Source organism: Panthera uncia, chromosome B4 (assembly GCF_023721935.1).
Source record: "Panthera uncia isolate 11264 chromosome B4, Puncia_PCG_1.0, whole genome shotgun sequence".
Lineage (NCBI taxonomy): Eukaryota > Metazoa > Chordata > Mammalia > Carnivora > Felidae > Panthera > Panthera uncia.
Window position 1 is genome coordinate 65,597,126 of NC_064809.1, and position 22,726 is coordinate 65,619,851.

A 22,726-nucleotide genomic window follows, 5' to 3' on the forward strand; every position below is an offset into this window, starting at 1 on the left:
AAGGGAGTTCTCTGTGCCTCTTGGATTTCAATGCCTTTTTCCTTCCCCAGTTCAGGGAAGTTCTCAGCTATAATTTCTTCAAGTACCCCTTCAGCACCTTTCCCTCTCTCTTCCTCCTCTGGGATACCAATTATGCGTATATTATTTCTTTTTAGTGTATCACTTAGTTCTCTAATTTTCCCCTCATACTCCTGGATTTTTTTATCTCTCTTTCTCTCAGCTTCCTCTTTTTCCATAACTTTATCTTCTAGTTCACCTATTCTCTCCTCTGCCTCTTCAATCCGAGCCGTCGTCGTTTCCATTTTGTTTTGCATTTCGTTTAAAGCGCTTTTCAGCTCCTCGTGACTGTTCCTTAGTCCCTTGATCTCTGTGGCAAGAGATTCTCCGCTGTCCTCTATACTGTTTTCAAGCCCAGCGATTAATTTTATGACTATTATTCTAAATTCACTTTCTGTTATATTATTTAAATCCTTTTTGATCAGTTCATTAGCTGTTGTTATTTCCTGGAGATTCTTCTGAGGGGAATTCTTCCGTTTGGTCATTTTGGAGAGTCCCTGGCGTGGTGAGGACCTGCAGGGCACTTCCCCTGTGCTGTGGTGTATAACTGGAGTTGGTGGGCGGGGCCGCAGTCCGACCTGATGTCTGCCCCCAGCCCATCGCTGGGGCCACAGTCAGACTGGTGTGTGCCTTCTCTTCCCCTCTCCTAGGGGCAGGATTCACTGTGGGGTGGCGTGGCCATCTGGGCTCCTTGCACACTGCCAGGCTTGTGGTGCTGGGGATCTGGCATATTAGCTGGGGTGGGTAGGCGAGGTGCACGGGGGCAGGAGGGGCAGGCTTAGCTCGCTTCTCCTTAGGTGATCCACTTCAGGAGGGGCCCTGTGGCAGGGGGAGTGAGTCAGATCCGCTGCCGGAGGTTTGGCTCCGCAGAAGCACAGAGTTGGGTGTTTGCGCGGAGTGAGCAAGTTCCCTGGCAGGAACTGGTTCCCTTTGGGATTTTGGCTGGGGGATGGGCGGGGGAGATGGCGCTGGCGCCTTTGTTCCCCACCAAACTGAGCTCTGCCGTCCGGGGGCTCAGCAGTTCTCCCTCCCTTTGTCCTCCAGCCTTCCCGCTTTCCGAGCAGAGCTGTTAACTTATGACCTCCCAGATGCTAAGTTGCGCTTGCTGTCGGAACACAGTCCGTCAGGCCCCTCCGCTTTTGCCAGCCAGATTCGGGGGCTCTGCTTGGCCGGCGAGCCGCCCCTCCGCCCCGGCTCCCTCCCGCCAGTCCGTGGAGCGCGCACCGCCTCGCCGCCCTTCCTACCATCTTCTGTGGGCCTCTCGTCTGCGCTTGGCTCCGGAGACTCAGTTCTGCTAATCCTCTGGCGGTTTTCTGGGTTATTTAGGCAGGTGTAGGTGGAATCTAAGTGATCAGCAGGACATGCAGTGAGCCCAGAGTCTTCCTACGCTGCCATCTTCATAGAGGAAGCAAGCCAATTTTACTTTTGTGGTGAATTCCTATGGCAGATTCCTTGTCACAGATATGGAGTTAGGATTTACAATACGCATGGATTATATATTGATTTCCAAAAAGTTTGTATCAAAAAAATATGAAATAGGTATTTATTTTCACTAAAACAATGTGGCATAATTTCTTAATGTCTTTCTTGTATAATTTGATTTGGGGAGGCCCCCTTTGGTAAGTAAAACTGATATTAAGGTTTTCTTCAGTTTACATCTTGGGATCATTTACAATGTCACCAGAGGGAATCACTGAGACCTTTGCTTTCCTGTAGTTAAAGAAATAATATAGTGAAGAAGAAAGAGTGTGAGTTTTGGAGTCCAAACAACTATATCTGTTGAGAAAATGCAATTTGCTTGATTTTTTTTAGAAAGTTATATTTTCTCATCTCAACTTATTTCTTGCTTTCCCAAAACTGAGATATATATTTGTCTTTGGAAAAATTATTTTGTTATGCCTTTAGAATTTTTATTAAATTTAAATCTTATTTTGTCATTCCAAATGGACTTTGAACTTCTCATGGTCAGTGATCTTACCTTTTTTAAAATTAGCTTAGATGAGGTCTACCATAATCCTGGGGACATACAAACCTATTAGTAGAATTCAAGTATCTTGGTCTTCATCTTACCAGAGAATATGATGAGAATGTTTTTTGCTGAGGAGGATCAGTATTACTGAGGACAGAAGACTTTTTTTTAAATACATTTTTTTAATGTTTATTTTTGAGACAGAGAGAGAGTATGAACGGGGGAGGGTCAGAGAGAGAGGGAGACACAGAATCCAAAGCAGACTCCAGGCTCTGAGCTGTCAGCACAGAGACTGATGCGGGGCTCGAACTCACAAATTGCGAGATCATGACCTGAGCTGAAGTCAGATGCTTAACTGAATGGGGTGCCACCCAGTCACCCCATTTAAAAATTTTTTCTTTTTTTAATGTTTATTTATTTTTGAGACAGAGAGTGAGGACAGAAGACTTTTATCACATGATTAATTTCACAGGGCTTGGGGTACAGCTGGATGTAGAGGTGGCAGACAGTACAGTGACTATTAATGTTTCCTGACTTGAGTTTTTTTTTTTTAAGGTTTTAAAATAATTGTCAAAGGTGGCGACATAGGAGGACGCTGAGCTCACCTCGTCCTGCTGATTGCTTAGATTCCACCCACATCTGCCTAAATAACCCAGAAAACCACCAGAAGACTAGCAGAATGGATTCTATGGAGCCAAGCTAGACAAGAGGCCCACAGAAGAGGGTAGGAAGGGCGGAGAGGCGGTGCGCACTACATGGACTGGCAGGAGTGAGCTGGGGCAGTGGAGGGGCAGCCCCCCCCCCCGCCCCAGGCAAGGCAGAGCCCCCGACGTCTGGCTTGCAAAAGCGGAGGGGCCAGACTGCAGGAGTTCTGACAGCCAGCGGGACTTAACATGTGGAATTTTAAAAGTCAACAGCTCTGCTCTCAGAGAGTGGGGAAGGTGAGCGGCCAATGGGAGGGAGAGTTGTTGAGCCCTGGAAGACAGAACTCAGCTCAGCTGGGGAACAAAGGCGCTGACAAACGCCATCTCCTTCTCCCATCTCCCGGCCAAAATTCCAAAGTGGAACCAGTTTCCATCACCGAACTTGCTTGCACCACGCAAACGCCCAACGCTGTGCTTCCGTGGATCCATCCCTCCAACGGGCCTGCCTCCCTCCAGGTGTTGCAGGGCCCCTTGCACAGGAGACCACTGATGGCAAACTAGCTAAGCCTGCCCCTCCCACTCATGAGCACCTTGCAGATACAATCTGTCTAATCCGCCCTTGGCCAGATCCCATCAAAACAGCACCACAAGCCTGGCAGTGTGCAAGTAGCCCAGACAGGGGCCACACCACTCCACAGTGAGTTCTGCCCCTGGGAGAGGGGACGATAAGGTACACACCAGTCTCACTGTGGCCCCAGTCATGGGCTGGGGGCAGACATCCTGTCTGACTGCAGCCCCGCCAACCAACACAAGTTTCTTTGGACAGCACAGGGGAAGCGCCCTGCAGTTTGGAGCTACCACAGGGACTAGCCAAAATGACAAAACGGAAGAATTCTCCTCAAAAGAAACAGCAGGAAGTAGCGACGGCTAACGAGTCAATCAAAACCGGTTTAAGCTACATAATGGAACAAGAATTAGAATAATAGTCATGACATTAAGCGCTGGGATTGAAAAAAGCATAGAGGACAGCAGAGAATCTATTGCTACAGAGATCAAAGGACTAAGAAACAGGAGGAGCTAAAAAGTGCTATAAATGAGGAGGAAAATAAAATGGAGGTGACCACAGCTCGGATTGAAGAGGCAGAGGAGAGAGTAGGTGGATTAGAAGATAAAATTATGGAAAAAGAGGAAACTGAGAAAAAGAGAGATAAAAAAATCCAGGAGTATGAGGGGAGAATTAGAGAACTAAGTGATGCAATCAAACGGAACAATATCCATATAATAGGGATTCCAGAAGAAGAAGAGAGAGAAAGGTGCTGAAGGTGTACTTGAAGAAATCATAGCTGAGAACTTCCCTGATCTGGATAAGGAAAAAGGCATTGAAATCCAAGAGGCACAGAGAAGTCCCTACAGACATAACTTGAATCGATCTTCTGCACGACATATCATAGTGAAACTGGCAAAATATAAGGATAAAGAGAAAATTCTGAAAGCAGCTAGGAATAAACTGGCCCTAACACAAAAAGGTAGACACATAAGGGTAGCAGCAGACCTATCTACTGAATCTTGGCAGGCCAGAAAGGAATGGCAGGAAATCTTCAAGGTGATGAACAGAAAAACCATGCAGCTGAGAATCCTTTACCCAGAAAGTCTGTCATTCAGAATAGAAGGAGAGATAAAGGTTTTCCCAAACAAAAAATGAAGGAATTCATCACCATTAAACCAGCTGTACAAGAGATACTAAGGGGGACTCTGTGAGTGAAATGTTGCTATGACCACAAAGTACCAGAGACATCACTACAAGCATGAAACCTACAGATATCACACTGACTCTAAACCCGTATCTTTCAATAAGAACACTGAATGTAAATGGACAAGGTGCTCCAATCAAAAGACACAGGGGATCAGAATGGATAAAAAAAAAAAAAAACAAGACCCATCTATTTGCTGTCTTCAAGAGACTCTTTTTAGACCTGAGGATACCTTTAGATTGAGAATGAGGGGATGGAGAACTATCTATCATGCACTGGAAGTTAAAAGAAAGCTAGAGTAGCCATACTTACATCAGACAAACTAGACTTTAAATTAAAGGCTGTAACAAGAGATGAAGAAGGGCATTATATAATAATCACAGGGTCTATCCACCAGTAAGAGCTAACAATTATAAATGTCTATGTGCTGAATACAGGAGCCCCCAAATACATAAAACAATCACAAACATAAGCAACCTTATTGATAAGAATGTGGTAATTGCAGAGAACTTTAATACTCCACTTACAGAAATGGATAGAACATCTAGACAGAGAATAAATAAACAAGGGCTCTGAATGATATATTGGATCAGATGGACTTGAGAGATATACTTAGAACTCTGCATCACAAAGCAACAGAATATACTTTCTTCTTGAGTGCACATGGAACATTCTCCAAGATAGATCACATACTGGGTCACAAAACAGCCTTTCATAAGTATAAAAGAATTGAGATCATACCATGCACAATTTTAGACCACAATGCTATGAAACTTAAAATCAACCACAGGAAAAAGTCTGCAAAACCTCCAAAAGCATGGAGGTTAAAGAACACCGTACTAAGAATGAATGGGTCAACCAGGCAATTAGAGAAGAAATTTAAAAATATATGGAAACAAATGAAAATGAAAACAATCCAAATGCTTTGGGATGCAGTGAAGGCAGTCCTGAGAGGAAAATACATTGCAATCCAGGTCTAGCTCAAGAAACAAAAATCCCAAATACAAAATCTAACAGCACACCTAAAGGAAATAGAAGCAGAACAGCAAAGACACCCCAAGCCCAGCAGAGGAAGATAAACAATAAAGATCAGAGCAGAAATAAACAATATAGAATCTAAAACAGTAGAGCAGATCAATGAAACCAAGAGTTGGTTTTTTGAAAAAATAAAATTGATAGACCTCTAGCCAGGCTTCTCAAAAAGAAAAGGGAGAGGAACCAAATAGATAAAATCATGAATGAAAATGGAATTATTACAACCAATCCCTCAGAAATACAAGCAATTATCAGGGAATACTATGAAAAATTAAATGCCAACAAACTGGACAACCTGGAAGAAATGGACAAATTCCTAAGCATCCATACACTTCCAAAGCTCAAACAGAAAGAAATAGAAAATTTGAAGAGACCCATAACCAGTAAAGAAATTGAATCAGTTATCAAAAATCTCCCAACACATAAGAGTCCTGGACCAGATGGCTTCCCTGGAGAATTCTACCAGACATTTAAAGCAGAGATAATACCTATCCTCCTCAAGTTGTTCCAAAAAATAGAAACGGAAGGAACACTTTCAGACTCATTCTATGAAGCCAGCATTACTTTGATTCCCAAACCAGTCAGAGACCCCACAGAAAAGGAGAACTACAGGCCAATATCCCTGATGAACATGGATGCAAAAATTCTCAACAAGATACTAGCAAATCAAATTCAACAACATATAAAAAGAATTATTCACCATGATCAAGTGGGATTCATTCCTGGGCTGCAGGGATGGTTCAACATTCACAAATTAATCAATGTGATACATCACATTAATAAAAGAAAAGATAAGAACCATATGATCCCATCAATAGATGCAGAAAAAGCATTTGACAAAATTCAGCATCCTTTCTTAATAAAAACCCTTGAGAAAGTCGGGATAGAAGGAACATACTTAAACATCAAAAAAGCCATTTATGAAAAGCCCACAGCTAATATCATCCTCAGTGGGGGAAAACTTAGAGCTTTCCCCCTGAGATCAGGAACACGACAGAGAGGTCCACTCTCACTGCTGTTGTTTAACAGAGTGCTGGAAGTTCTAGCATCAGGAATCAGACAACAAAAGGAAATTAAAGGCATCAAAATTGGCAAAGATGAAGTCAAGCTTTCACTTTTTGTAGATGACATGATACTCTACATGGAAAACCCGATAGACTCCACCAAAAGTCTGCTAGAACTGATACATGAATTTAGCAAAGTCACAGGATACAAAATTAATGTACAGAAATCAGTTGCATTCTTATACACTAATAAGCAACAGAAAGACAAATAAAGAAACTGATCCCATTCACAATTGGACCAAGAATCATAATTACCTAAGAATAAACATAATCAAAGATGTAAAAGATCTGTATGCTGAAAGCTATAGAAAGCTTATGAAGGAAATTGAAGAAGACACAAAGAAATGGAAAAACATTCCATGCTCATGGATTGGAAGAATAAATATTGTTAAAATATCAGTACTACCCAAAGCAATCTACACATTCAATGCAATCCCAATCAAAATGGCATCGGCATTCTTCTTGAAGGTAGAACAAACAATCCTAAAATTTGTATGGAACCAAAAAAGACCCAGAATAGCCAAAGTAATTTTGAAGAAGAAAACCAAAGCGGGAGGCATCACAATCCCAGACTTTAGCCTCTACCACAACGTTGTAATCATCAAGACAGCATGGTATTGGCACAAAAACAGACACATAGACCAATGGAATAGAACAGAGACTCCAGAATTGGACCCACAAAGGTAAGGCCAACCAATCTTTAACAAAGCAGGAAAGAATATCCAATGGAAAAAAGAGTCTCTTTAGCAAATGGTGCTGGGAGAACTGGACAGCAACATGCAGAAGAATGAAACTAGACCACTTTCTTACACCATTCACAAAAATAAACTCAAAATGGATGAAGGACCTGAATGTGAGACAGGAAACCATCAAAACCCTAGAGGAGAAAGCAGGAAAAAACCTCTCCGACCTCAGCTACAGAAATTTCTTACTTGGCACATCCCCAAAGGCAAGGGAATTAACAGCCAAAATGAACTATTGGGACTTCATCAAGATAAAAAGCTTCTGCACTGCAAGGGAAACAATCAACAAAACTAAAAGGCAGCTGACGGAATGGGGAAAGATATTTGCAAATGACATATTGGACAAAGGGCTAATATCCAAAATATATAAGGAACTCACCAAACTCCACACCCAAAAAATAAATAATCCAGTGAAGAAATGGGCAGAAGACATGAATAGACACTTGTCTAAAGAAGACATCCAGATGGCCAACAGTCACATGAAAAGATGCTCAACGTCACTCCTCATCAGGGAAATACAAATCAAAACCACACTGAGATAACACCTCATGCCAGTCAGAGTGGCTAAAATGAACAAATCAGGAGACTGTAGATGCTGGCGAGGATGTGGAGAAACGGGAACCCTCTTGCACTGTTGGTGGGAATGCAAACTGGTGCAGCCACTCTGGAAAACAGTGTGGAGGTTCCTCAAAAAATTAAAAATAGATCTACCCTATGATCCAGCAATAGCACTGCTGGGAATTTATCCAAGGGATACAGGAGTGCTGATGTATAGGGGCACTTGTACCCCAATGTTTATAGCAGCACTTTCAACAATAGCCAAATTATGGAAAGAGCCTAAATGTCCATCAACTGATGAATGGATAAAGAAATTGTGGTTTATATACACAATGGAATACTACGTGGCAATGAGAAAGAATGAAATATGGCCCTTTGTAGCAACGTGGATGGAACCGGGGAGTGTTATGCTAAGTGAAATAAGTCAGGCAGAGAAAGATACCATATGTTTTCACTCTTAGGTGGATCCTGAGAAACTTAACAGAAGACTGTGGGTGAGGGGAAGGGGAAAACAAAGTTACAGAGAGGGAAGGAGGCAAACCATAAGAGACTCTTAAAAACTGAGAATAAACAGGGTTGATGGGGGGTGGGAGGGAGGGGACAGTGGGTGATGGGCATTGAGGAGGGCACCTGTTGGGATGAGCACTGGGTGTTGTATGGAAACCAATTTGACAATAAATTTCATATTAAAAATAATAAATAAATAACTAAAATAAAAATGAGACCAAGTTAAACACAAAGACACAAAAATAATTCAATTGTTAATAATTTATATGTATCATTTCACATTCTATAATTGCTTATTCATGATGATAGCAAGGTTATATTACTGTAAGTTATTTTTTAGATGTGGCATATTGCTTTTTAAATTAAAAAAAAATTCCAATATAGTTATCATGTTTCAGTAGGACAATATAGTAATTCAACAATTCTTTACATTACTCAGTTTTCATAAAGATACATATACATTTAATTCCCTTCACCTATCCCCCCTGGTAATCATCAGTTTGTTTTCTGTAGTTAAGAGTCTGTTTTTTTTATTTCTCTTCTTGTCATTTGTTTTTGTTTCTTAAATTCCACATATGAGTGAAATCATATAGTATTTGTCTTTATCTGACTGACTTACTGCACTTAGCTTTATACCCTTTAGGTCCATCCATGTTGTTGCAAATGACAAGATTTCATTCTTTTCTATGGCTGAATAATATTCCATTGTATGTATATACCACTTCTTTATCCATTAATCTGTCTATGGACACTTGGGTTGCTTCCATATTTTGGCTTTTGTAAATAATGCCGCAATAAACATAGGGTTGTATATATCTTGTAGAATTACTGTTTTTGTATTTTGGGGGTAAATACATAGTGTTGCAATAACTGGATCATATGGTAATTCTATTTTTAATATTTTTAGGAACCTCCATACTAACACTAATTGTTTCTTGTGGTTTTGATTTTAGACATCTGATAGGTAAGGTGATAGATACCTTATTGTGGTTTTGATTTGCATTTCCTTGATGATGTGTGATGTTGAGCATCTTTTCATGTGTCTGTTGGGCATCTGTATGTATTCTCGGAGAAATGCCTGTTTATGTCTTCTGCCCATTAAAAAAAATTCTTTTTAACATTATTTATTTTTGAGAGAGGAGAGAGAGACAGATTGCTAGCTGGGCAGGGGCAGAGAGAGAGAGGGAGAAACAAAATCCGAAGCAGGCTCCAGGCTCTGAGCTGTCAGCACAGGGCCTGATGTGGGGCTCAAACTCATGAAATGCAAGATCATTACCTGAGCCAAAGTCGGATGCTTAACCGACTGAGCCACCCAGGTGCCCTGTCTTCTGCTCATTTTTAATTGGATTACTTTTTCTAGTGTTGAGTTGTATAAGTCCTTTATATATTTTGGATACTAACTCTTTATCAGATATGTCATTGCAAATAACTTCTTCCATTCAATAGGTTGTCTTTTAGTTTTGTTGATTGACTCCTTTGTTGTGCAGAAGCTTTTTATTTTGATGAAATCCCAATAGTTTATTTTGTTTTTGTTTCCCTTATCTCAGGAGACATAGCTAGAAAAACATTGCTTTGGCCAGAGAGATTACTGCCTGTGCTCTTTTGTAGGATTTTTATGGTTTCCTGTCTCACATTTAGGTCTTTAATCCATTTTGATTTTATTTTTGGGTATGGTGTAAGAAAGTGGTCAGTTTCATTCTTTTGCATCTAGCTGTCCAGTTTAGCCAACATTTTTTGAAGAAACTGTCTTTTTCCCATTGCATATTCTTCTTTCCTTCTTTGAAGATTAATTGACCTTATCAGCTTGGGGTTTATTTCTGGGCTCTCTGTTTCATTGATCTGAGTGTCTGTTTTTGTGCCAGTACCATACTCTTTTGATTACTACTCCTTTGTAGCATAACTTCAAATCTGGAATTGTGATTCTTCCAGTTTCATTTTTCTTTTTCAAGATTCTTTTGACTATTCAGGGTTTTTTGTGGTTCCATACAAATTTTAGGGTTATTTGTTCTAGTTCTTGGAAAAATGCTGGTGGTATTTTGATGGGATTACACTAAATCTGTAGATTGCTTTGGTTAGTACAGGCATTTAAAAAATATTTATTTGGGGCACCTGGGTGGCTCAGTTGGTTAAGCATCTGGCTTCGGCTCAGGTTATGATATTGTGGTTCGTGGGTTTGAGCCCCGCCATCGGGGCTGTGCTGACTGCTTGGAGCTTGGAGCCTGGTTCAGATTCTGCATCTCTCTCCCTCTTTGCCTCTCCCCTACTCACACTCTGTCTCTCTCTCTCTCAAAAATAAATTTTAAAAAACATTAAAAAAAATATTTGTTCTCCTAATCCATCAGTATGGAATATCTTTCCAAATGTTGATGTCATCTTCAATTTCTTTCATTAGTGTTTTATAGTTTTCAGAGTATAGGTCTTTCACCTCCTTGGTTAAGTTTATTCACAGATATTTTGTTTACTTTTGGTGTAGGTATAAATGTGGTTGTTTTCTTAATTTATCTTTCTGCTGCTTCATTATTAGTGTGTAGAAATGCAACAAGATACCTGTATATTGATTTTTGTATCCTGTGACCTTATTGAATTCATGTATCAGTTCTAGTGCTTTTTTGGTGGAGTCTTCAGGTTTTCTGTATGTGGTCTCATGTCATCTGCAAATAGTGAAAGGTTTCTTTCTTCCTTACCAGTTTGGATACCTTTTATTCCTTTTCTTTGATTGCTGGCTAGGCTTCCAGTTTTATGTTGAATGAAAATGGAGAGAGTGGACATCCTTGTCTTGTTACTGACGTTAGGAAAAAGCTCTGTTTTTCACCACTGAAGTATGATGTTAGCTGTGGGTTTTCTATATACGGCCTTTATTATGTTATGTTCCCTCTAAACCTGCTTTGTTGAGGGTTTTTATCTTGAATGGATTCTGTCCTTTGTGTACTTGAATGGATGCTTTTTCTGCATCTATTAAAATGATCATATGGTTTTTGTCCTTTGATTTATTGATGTGATTTATCACTTTGATTTGTGAATACCGAACCACCCTTGCATCCCAGGAATAAATCTTGATTGTGGTGAATTGTGTGTGTGTGTGTGTGTGTTACTGGATTCAGTTTGTTAATGTTTTGTTGAGGATTTTTGCAATTAATTCATCAGAGATATTGGCCTATAGTTCTTTTTTTTTTGACAGTGTCTTTATCTGGTTTTGGTATAAGGGTAACGTGGGAGTCATAGAATGGATTTGAAAGCTTTCCTTCCTCTTCTATTTTTTGGAATAGTTTGAGAATTGGTATTAATTGGTATTAATTGGTATTGACTCTTCTTTAAATGTTCAGTAGGATTGGGGCACCTGGGTGGCTCAGTCGGTTAGCATCCGACTTCAGCTCAGGTCATGATCTCACAGTCTGTGAGTTCGAACCCCGCGTTGGGCTCTGTGCTGACAGCTCAGAGCCTGGAACCTGCTTCAGATTCTGTGTCTTCCTCTCTCTCTGCCCCTCCCCTGCTCATGCTCTGTCTCTCTCTGTCTCAAAAATAAATAAAAACATTAAAAAAAAATGTTCAGTAGGATTGACCTGTGATACCATCTGGTCCTGGACTGTTGTTTTTGGGAATTTTTTGATTACTGATTCAATTTCATTGCTGGTAATTGGCCTGTTCAAATTTTCTATTTGTTCCTGAGTCAATTGTGGGAGGTTGTATGTTTCTAGGAATTTATTCATTTTGTCGAGGTTGTCCAATTTGTTGGCATATAACTTTTCAAAATATTCTCTTATAATCCTTTGTATTTCTATGGTGTATTTTTTTTTCCTCCTCTTTCATTTCTGGTTTATTTTAAGCTTCTCTCTCTTTAAAAAACTTTTTTTAATGTTTGGGGCACCTGGGTGTCTCAGTCGGTTAAGTGTATGACTTCAGCTCAGGTCATGATCTCGTGGTCCATGAGTTTTAGCCCCACATCAGGTTCTCTGCTGTCAGCCTGCTTCGGATCCTCTACCCACCTTTCTCTGCCCCTCCGCTGCTCGTGCTCTCTCTCTCAAAAATAAACATTAATAAAAATAAAAATAAAAAAATTCATTGTTAAATTTATTTTTTGATGAGTCTAGCTAAAGGCTTATCAATTTTGTTGATCTTTTCAAAGAACCATCTCCTGGTTTCGTTGATGTGTTTTATTGTTTAAGTATCCATTTTGTTTATTTCTGCTCTAATCTTTATATTATTTCCTTCCTTCTACTGCCTTTGGGTTTTGTTTGTTCTTTTTCTAGCTCCTTTAGGTGTCTGGTTAGGTTCTTCACTTGAGATTTTTCTCCTTGAAGTAGGCCTGTATTGTTATAAACTTCCTTCATAGAATAGCTTTTGCTGCATCCCAAGGATTTTGGATCATTGCTTTTCCATTTTCATTTGTCTCCATGTATTTTTTGATTTCCTTTTTGATTTCTTGGTTGACCCATTCATTGTTTACTAACTTGCCATTTAATTTCCATGCATTTGTGTCCTTTCCAGGTTTTTTTCTTGTGGTTGATTTCTGTTTTCATAGTGTTGTGGTTGGATAAGATGCACAGTATGACTTCGATCTTTTTGAATTTGTTAAGACTTAATTTGTGGCCTAATATGGGATCTCTTCTGGAGAATGCTTCATGTGCGCTTTAAAAGAATATGTATTCTTCTGTTTTAGAATGGAATGTTCTGAATTTATATATTAGACACATATGCTCTACTGTATCATTCAAAGCCACTGTTTCCTTGTATTTCTGTTTGGATGACTTTTCCATTGATGTAAGTGGGGTGTTAAAGTCCTTTCCTATCTTTGTATTACTATCAGTTACTTCCTTATGTTTGTTATTAACAGCTTCATGTATTTGGCTGCTGCCGGGCTTGGTGAATAAATATTTACAATTGTCATATCTTCTTATTGGATTGTCCCCTGAATGGTTATACAGTGTCCTGCTTTGTGTCTTGTTGTTACAGTCTTTGGTTTAAAGTCTATTTTATTTGATATAAGTATTGCTACTCTGGCTCCCCCCCCCCCCCCCCCATCTGTTTGCATGTTAAATGCTTCACCATCCCTTCATTTTCAGTCTGCATGTGTCTTTAGGTCTGAATCATTTTAGCTGTCTCTTGAAGGCAGCATACGGACGGGTCTTGCTTTTTATCCATTCCGTCATCATATGTCTTTTGATTGTAGCATTTTTAATGAAAATATCATGCTACTCCCTTCAGGCCTGTGAAGTTTGTGCTGAAAAATTAGCTGATGAACTTATGGGATTTCCCTTGTACCAAACATCGTTCTCTTGTTTTATTATTTTTTAAATTAAAAAATTGTTCATTTGGGGGGGGGGGATGGGCAGAGAGAGAGAGGGAGAGAATCCCAAGCAGGCTCCATGGCTGTGGCTTGACCCCATGAACCATGAGATCATGACCTGAACTGAAATCACGAGTTAGTATACTTAATTTACTGACCCACCCGGACACTCTCTTGTTGCACTTCAAATTCTTCCTTATAACTACTTTTTGCCATTTTAATTACTGCATGTCTTGGTGTGGACCTCCTTGGGTTTATTTTGTTGTCGACTCTCTGTGCTTCCTGGATCTGGATTTCTGTTTTCTTCTCCAGTTTCAGGAAGTTTTCCACTATTATTTCTTTAAATAAATTTTCTGTCCCCTTTACTTTCTCTTCTTCTGAGATCCCTGTAATGAGAATGTTATTATAGTTAATGGTGTCCCTGGGTTCCCTATTTCCATTTTGTATCATTTTTCCCATTCTCAAATGCTTTCCATTACTCTGTCAATCGATTTCTTCTTCTGCTTCATCTAATCTATTTATTCCCTTTAGTGTACTTTTGTTATTGATTTCTTCATCTCTGATAGGTTCTTTTATGTTTTCTATCTCATTGCAAAGAGTCTCACTGAGGTCCTCCACTCTTTTCTTGGGTCCAGTGAGTTATCTCTATGATCAATGTTTTAAATTCTCTATCAGGCATGTTATTTACCTACAGTTTGCTTAGGCTTCTTGCCATGGTTTTGTCCTATTCTTTCATTTGGGACATATGCCTCTGTCTCCTCATTTTTATCTAACTCCCTTTGTCTTTTTCTGTGTGTTAGGAAACTCAGCTACATCTCTTGCTCTTGAAAATAGTGGCTTTATTTAAGAAGAGGTACCAGCACTTGGCACTTCAGGGGTGTCTCCCATATGTGTTGTGTGTGCCCTGCTGTTGTTGCTGAACTGATGTTGCCTTCAGTTTAGTCACGTCCAGTGGGTCTCTTTGCTTGCTGTGGGCAGTGTTTGGTTCCTGTGCTGTCAGTGGGCTAGTCTGGGGACTCCTTGTGCTTGAGCTGTGTCAGGCCAGGTGTTTGCCAGGGATGCAGTAGCACAGAACTGCAGGGCTCTTCCTTTTTCCTCCAATGAGAGGCTTTCATTAGTGAGTTGAGCCTGCAGTCAGGCCAACCGTCTGTCCCCAGCTCTTTGCAGGAGCCACAGTCTGACTGGTGCGTGAAGTTATCTATCCCTGTCCCTGGGGCAGGAGTCACTTTGGGATGGCTGCTTTCACACTGCCAGGCTTGGGGCACTGCTCTAGGTGGATCGGGCCAAGAGTGGTTGGAGGGGGCAGATCCACACCAGCTGGCAGCAAGGTTTATGCGGGTCTGCTATAGAAGGGAAACCTGAAGCAGAGGCCTGGCTGGAGGGGGCATGTCTGCAGGAGAATGCAGGGGTGGGGGGCAGTGGTAGCAAGTTAGGTAGGGAGTGTTGGTAGGTCCTGTTAGGGGGCTGAGGACAGAAATGGCTCATTTGTTTTTGGAGAAGCCTCCCAAGTGTCCCTGCCTCTATGGAACATGCTCTGAGACCAGTAAACAAATATCCCTCCTATATACCACAGGGGGTTTTTGAACTGCTTCTTCTGTGCTGTCTTTCTATGGGGCTGTTTTGTGTGCTCTTTTAGGGCAGAGACTCACTTTCCCCTTGCCCTCCCAGCTCTCCTTGAGCCAAGCCCACTGATTTTTAAAGTTCTAGGTTTTCAGACCTGCTTGGTTGTAAGAACTCACACAGTTCAGTCCCTCTGGTTTACAAAGCCAAATGTTATAGGGATCCTTTTTTCCCTTGTGGGATCCCTGGTGTGAATGTTTCACTCCCCTCTCTGCACCTGTGGTGTCCCTCTCTCCAGTGGAAAGTCTGGTGGTTTCCATTAGCTCTGGGCTGTGTCTCTGCCCTTCCTACCCTCTTTGAGGTGGCATCTTCTCTACATTTAGCTATGGAGAGTTTGTTCTACCAGTCTTCAAGGTGGTTTTCTGGGTTATTTACACTGATGTGAGTGTTACCTGGTTGTGTCTGTGGGATGAGGTGAGCTCAGGATCTCCCTACTCTGCCATCTTCCCCAGAAGTGTGGATGGCTTTTTTAAAAGGCCAGTTTGTCAGGTTCCTCTCCACAGTTAAACATCCTTTTCTCTTTCTTTCTTTTTTTGTTTTTTGGAGGGAGGAAGAAGCCCGGTAAGCACCAGTGGTACCTATGTTTAAGTGTGTTGATAAATGAACTCTACTATCTAGCAACTTGAAGGCTTCCCTATTGGCACGTGCAGGTTCCCTGAGATTTCTGAGCAAACCCACAAGTAAAGGTAATTTGTTTTGTTTTGTTTTTGGTTTCTAAAGGTACAGCTGTCTCAGAGCTCCAGGATTTTCATGCCTGTGGTGAACACCTCTTGACAAGACTTCAGTGTCTTCCGGTCACTTGCCCAGTTGTTCCTTATGGTAGGAAAAGGCTTCTTAAAGCCCATAAAAAGGTACTGTGTCTGCCTCACCTGGAGTTTTAAAAATTGTATTTTACAAAGTTGTAGAAGCTTACTAGGTTTCCACTCAGTACGTAAGGGTCTTGGAAGGTCATACTCTATCCTAACATCAAGTAAAAAGGTGAACAAACTGAAAATCAACAACTCTTCCACATGAAAAGTGAGGTCACAGGGCAAATCACTGCCCCTAAAATTGGAGACAGAGAGGAAGACACAGAGAATCTCAACTTACCTAAGTAGGAAGTCAAGAGCAGACACTTCCATGGGAACCACTGCCAAGGTAGGAAACCTAAATTAATTGATGGGTTGCTACAAGCTCCAGGTGGACAAGTCTGAGAGCTAAAAATTCCAGAAGGGTGCAGTCATAGTGAGGCTCCCTTACACTTTTTTTGCATTTTAGTTCCAAGAGCTCTCCCAGATTCTAACAGTAAAGATTGGAGAAAGATTCTCTCAGGTTTCTGGCAGGAGGAGGGGGAAAAGGAATCAATTTTAAATAGGCCAGAGCAAGTTGTTCTTTGGAAGTTGTTTTTTTTTTTTTAATGTTTTTATTTATTTTTGAGAGAGGGAGACAGAACATGAGCAGGGGAGGGGCAGAGAAAGAGGGAGACACAGAATACTAAGCAGGCTCCAGGGTCTGAGCTGTCAGCACATGGCCTGATGAGGGGCTCGAACTCATGAACCACGAGATCATGAGCCAAACTGGATGCTTAAGCAACTGAGCCTCCCAGGCACCCCTTGCAAGCTGTTCTTTTTAACAAGGCCTGCCTTCAAGAGAAACTTTGTCACCAGAGCCTAATGTGATCTGGGCTTTATCAGAGCCTAACAGACCTGGGGAAGGGAACTACCCAACTCCAGTTCTCTCTAGCCATCCTGTCTTACCTAAGGGTTAGAAAAAAACTGAAAAACACTTGTGAAGTTTATATCCCAGGAGAACAGGCTCTCCAAAAGACTGAGACCTACTGATAGGATAATGGAACAATTCCCCTCCTCCCACACCTTAACACTATATCACAGTTAAACATCCTTTTTACTGGAGTTTCTCTTCCCCAGTACATCATGTCCAGGTTTCAACAAAAACTTACAAAGCAAACTAAAAGGTAAAAAAACAGTTTGAAGAACAGCAAGAATCAAAACTGGACTCAGATATAGTAAGAATGTTGAAATATTCAGACTGAGACTTTAAACAACTATGACCAATATATTAAAGGCTCTAATAGAAAAAGTAGACAACATGCAAGAACAGATGGGTAATGTAAGCAGAGAGACAGAAATTCTATGAAAGAATTTAAAAAATGCTAGAGATAAAAACATTGTAACAGTAACAAAGCATGCCTTTGATGGGTTCATTAGTAGACAGGACATAGTTCAGGAAATAATCTCTGAACTTGACAATATGTTAGTAAAAGTTTTGAAACTGAAAAGCAAGGAGAAAAAAGAATACAAAATTGAACAGAGTACCCAAGAACTGAGGGACAACTACAAAAGTTATAACGTACTTGTAAGGGGAATATTAGAATAAGAAAGGGAAAGGAATAGAAGAAATTTTGGAAGTCATAAGGACTGAGAATTTCACCAATTAATGTCATATAACAAACCAAGGATCTAGGAAGCCCAGATAAATGCCAACAACAACAACAATACAAAACAAACAAAAAACACCCAGCCATGTCATTTTCAAGCTGGAAAATGAAAGATGAAAATCTTGCAGTAAGCTGGAAGAAAAAAACATCTTACTTATAAAGGAGCGAAGATGAACACTGCATCTGACTTCTCAGAAACGAAGTAAGCAAGACGGGAGTGGAGTGAAATATTTAAAATGTTGAGAGAAAAAAACCCACCGACCTTGAATTCTGGATGCTGCAAAATTATCCTTCTAAAGTGAAGGAGAAGTAAAGACTCTTCTCAGACAAAAATTGAGGGAGTTTGTTGCCAGTTAGACCTGCCTTGCAAGCAATGTTAAAAGAAGAAAAGTTTTCAGAGATAAAGTGATACAGGTGAGAAAGTTGGATCTGCATAAAGAAAAGAGCAGTAGAGAAGGAATGAGTGTACAGGAAAAACTTTTATTTTTCCGATTCTTTATTGATTGAACAGATAACATTTTGCTCAAAATAATAATAGCAAAAGCAACAATGTATTCAATGTATGGCTTATGTACAAGTGAAATGAATGACACCAGTGACACAGTGACAGAAGGAAAGAATTAGGAATATTTGACCATTCTAATGTACTTGCATCACCTGTGAGGGAGTGGAGTTATTTGAAAGTGGACTTGGGGGCATCTGGGTGGCTCATTCTGTTAAGCATCTGACTTCGGCTCAGGTCATGATTTCATGGTCTTGGGTTCGAGCCCTGTGTTGGGCTTTGTGCTGACAGCTCAGAGCGTGGAACCTGCTTTGGATTCTGTGTCTCCCTCTCTCTCTGCCCCTTACCTGCTTACACTCTGTCTCTGTCTCTCAAAAATAAATGTTCAAAAAAATTGAAAGTGGACTTGAATTAGTTGTATATGTACATTGCAAACTCTAGGACAACCACTAAAAAAAGTGAAAGAAGTATAATTGATATGCTAAGAGAGGAATGGAGTATAATATGCTCAATGAAAACCACAAAAGGTGGCAAAAGTAGAAAACAAAAATAGGAATAGAGAACAAAGGCAACAAATAGAAAACTTTAACAAATATGGTAGATATTTCATCAGCTTAAATATCAGTGGTCTAAATACACAAATAAAAACCAGATTGTCATTGGATCAAAAATAAGACCCAATTATATGTTGTCTTCAAGAAACCCACTTTAAAGATGCATGCAGATTAAAAGTAAAGGGATGGAGAAGGATATACCATGCTAATATTAATCAAAAGAAGGTTGGAGTGGTTCCATTAATTTCAGCAGACTTCAGAGCAAGGAAGCTTATTAGGATTCCATGAATTAATTCATAAATGTAAATTTGGGCATGTTTTTGGAAATTACTGATTATTTTAGACTTTAAATTCCAACCCTTACACATTTACCTCTACATGTTATTTATCAGTTTTATCCAGTAGTTATGTTTTAGTTTCTAAGTCCATAACCAGTGACCCTGCAGGGGAAAAAAAATAGAAATTTTTAGGTAGAGGCCATTATAAAATTTTCCATGATAAAGCTCATTATAAAAAAAATATATAGTAGTTGTTAAAGAAAGGACCTTGGAACAAACTTACCTGTTTGTTCTACCTTAATAGAAGTTACTTTGCTTCCTGTGACTCAATTACTTTCTCATCAATACAATAATGGTAATGTACTTTTTATATAGGGTTTTGTGAGGATAGGATAATGTATATAAAGTATGTAGCATATAAGTGTTACTGTTATATAAAGAGAATATAGAAATAGTGTATTATAAAACATGCCAATCCCACCCCAATCTTGCTATCCTAGTATTTAATGATTTTTGTTATTAGATTATTCCCTTTTTAAAAATGTTTATTTTTTTAAGAGAGCGAGAATATGTGCAGGCACATAAGTGGGGGAGGGGCAGAGAGAGAGAGGGAGAGTGAATCATAAGCAGTCTCCAAACTTAGAGTCGGATGTGGGGCTCAATCCCATGACCATGAGATCATGACCTGAGCTGAAATCAAGAGTTGGACACTTAGCCACCCAGGTGCCCCAGATTTCTCCCTCCTTTAGTAGGAATCATAGGAAACCAAATTTGTCATCCAAATGTGTTTATGTGAATACACATGCATTCATATAGCATATGGAGTTTGCTGTTTGATGAAAACAGCTTTGCTATAGAGATCAATCTATAAAACACGCTCTTTGACATTGGCCTGGTGCCTTGGTATCATTTTCTTTCTTTCCAGTCCAGTTAAAACTTCCCACTGCTCCTTTGTAGGCTACATCTGAAATGCATGCATCCATTTATTCTTTGCTTCTTTATCCATGCTCCTTTGTAGGAGCATCTGAAATGCATGCATCCATTTATTCTTTACTTACTGAGCACATGCTATAGGTTAGGTAGGCACTGTAAGAGGTGCTGGAGAGTCAGTAGTGGATAATGAAAATTCCCTGCTCTCATGCAGTGTATATTCTTGTGGGAGAGACAGACAACAAATAAAAATACTCTTCAAACAGTGATAAATACTTGGAAGAAAATAAAGCAAGGTTACGTGATGTAGTAGGAAGTAAGGGAGTCAAGACAAGCTCTCAGAGGAGATGGTTTTGAGCTGAAAGCTGAATGACAAGAAGGAACCAGACACAAAGACTAGGGCAACAAGCATACCATGCAAAGTCCCTGAGGTGGAAATGACTTAGCTTGATGAATTCCTAAGCAACTTGCATATAAATCCACTGTTTATTATTTACTAGATGAGCTCACCATTTGGAAGAACATGCAGCTGATTCCTATTTATGTATTTTTTCTTTCTTTGTTAGCTGATTCCTTTTTAAAGTGATGAATTCAAAAATCTATTGCAGTGGTAACCCACACCATTGTGTGCTTAAGAATTACCTGGCAATTTGTTAAGTTGCTTGATCAAAAGCTGAATTTGTGAAATCAGTAGAATGGTAGTTACCACAGGCTGGAGAAGGGGGGATGTTGTTTAAGGGTACAGACTCAGAACTAGTAGACAAGTCCTGGAGAACTAATGTACAGCATAGTGATTATAGACAATACTGTACTAATAATCTTCAGAGTAGCTAAAAGATAGGATTGTTCACCACAAAAAAGAAATGGTAATTATGTGACATGGGAGAAGTGTTAGCTAACACTGTGGTGGTAATCATATTGCAATATATGCATCAAATCAACAAACACATTGTATACCTTACACAGTGTTACATGTCAATTATATTTCAATTAAAAAATAGTTTCCTGGACTATGTATATCCCCAGATATCTGATTCAGTATGTCAGGTGAAGCCCACAGATTTGCATTTATAACAAACTCACAAGTGAGGTCAGTGCTTCTGGTTTGAGGACATTTTGAGAACCACTGCTATAACAAATCTGTTTTGAGTTTAATATCTATTTGTTGGGGGCTCCTGGGTGGCTGAGTTAAACATCCGACTTCAGCTCAGGTCATGATCTTGGGGTTCATGAGTTTGAGTCCCGTGTCAGGCTCTGTGCTGACAGCTCAGACCCTGGAGACTGCTTTGGATTCTGTGTCTCCCTCTCTCTCTGCCCCTCTCCTGCTCACACTCTGTCCAAAATAAACATTAATATCCATTGCTAGTATGCCAATATTTTCTTTCATGTAAAAACTCTGCTGATCATCTGAAATTAGTTTTTTTTTTTTTTTAATTTTTTTTAACGTTTATTTTTGAGACAGAGACAAAGCATGAACGGGGGAGGGGCAGAGAGAGAGGGAGACACAGAACCGGAAGCAGGCTCCAGGCTCTGGGCCATCAGCCCAGAGCCCGACGCGGGGCTTGAACTCACGGAACGTGAGATCGTGACCTGAGCTGAAGTCAGACACTTAACCGACTGAGCCACCCAGGCGCCCCTGAAATTAGTTTTTGTAAGTGTAGTTGAAAAATGCATGAATTAAAGGTAAAAAAATACTCTCAATGTTTCGACTGAATTCATAGCATTTAGTATAATAGCTTAATTTCAACATAGCCTCTTAGTGAAGTATTAATGTCATTTTTCATTTGGAGATTTCAAAAATAATTATTTTTATTAATGTCATTTCTCATTTGGAGAGAAGTTCAACAATAATTATTACTTTGGGGCGCCTTGGTGGTTCAGTCGGTTGGGTATCCGACTTTGGCTCAGGTCATGATCTCACAGTCCATGAGTTCCAGCCCTGTGTCAGGCTCTGTGCTGACAGCCCAGAGCCTGAAGCCTGCTTCAGATTCTGTGTCTCCCTCTCTCTCTGCCCCTCCCCTGCTCATGCTGTCTCAAAAGTAAATAAAAACATTAAAAAATACATTATTTTTAAGGCTGGGCGTGGCACCCAATGCGGGGCCTGAACTCATGACCCTGAGATGAAGAACTGAAATGAGATCAAGAGTTGGACAACTGGCTGAACCACCCAGGCATCCCTCAAAAATTTTTTTAAATGCTGGATATAAATGATAGGTTACTGAGGGGCGCCTGGGTGGCTTGGTCAGTTAAGCGTCCGACTTCGGCTCAGGTCATGATCTCACGGTCCGTGAGTTCGAGCCCCGCGTCGGGCTCTGTGCTGACTGCTCAGAGCCTGGAGCCTGTTTCAGATTCTGTGTCTCCCTCTCTCTCTGCCCCTCTCCTGTTCACGCTGTATCAAAAATAAAAACGTTAAAAAAAAAATAAAGTGGTAAAACCTATAAAAAAAAATGATAGGTTACTGAGAGATATTCTAAAATTGTTTCTGGATTCAGAGATCACATATACAGAAATTGTGTAGTCTCATTAATCTGGAGACTATGAGAATGTTGTGTTTTTCAACTGTGCCCTTCAGGAGAATGTCCATGGGAAGGAGTCTCGGAGAAAGCAAGAAGGACATCAGGCTAACCAGCCATATCTGCTCAAACGATTCTGGTTGGCAGAAGCTTGCCTGCTGCAAACAGCCTGTATGACATATGTCAAAGAAGCTCACGTGCTCCTGTTAGTTCACAGGAAGAGAATTTATAAACACATTGCTTGTGCTTTGCACAGTGTGGCTTTAGCAGCATCAGGGAT

General features: G+C 40.3%; 1 protein-coding gene across 1 annotated transcript in view; it reads right to left on the reverse strand.

Annotated features, from left to right (window-relative positions):
- Positions 1-18,948: 18,948 nt before the first annotated feature.
- The window catches only part of SLC2A13 (solute carrier family 2 member 13), a 276,180-nt gene continuing 272,402 nt past the window's right edge, over positions 18,949-22,726 (reverse strand). The window contains exon 8 of the mRNA XM_049625289.1: positions 18,949-19,165. Within this exon, the coding sequence (XP_049481246.1) occupies positions 19,138-19,165 (28 nt within the window). The 3' untranslated portion in view covers positions 18,949-19,137. The remainder of the gene's footprint in view (positions 19,166-22,726) is intronic.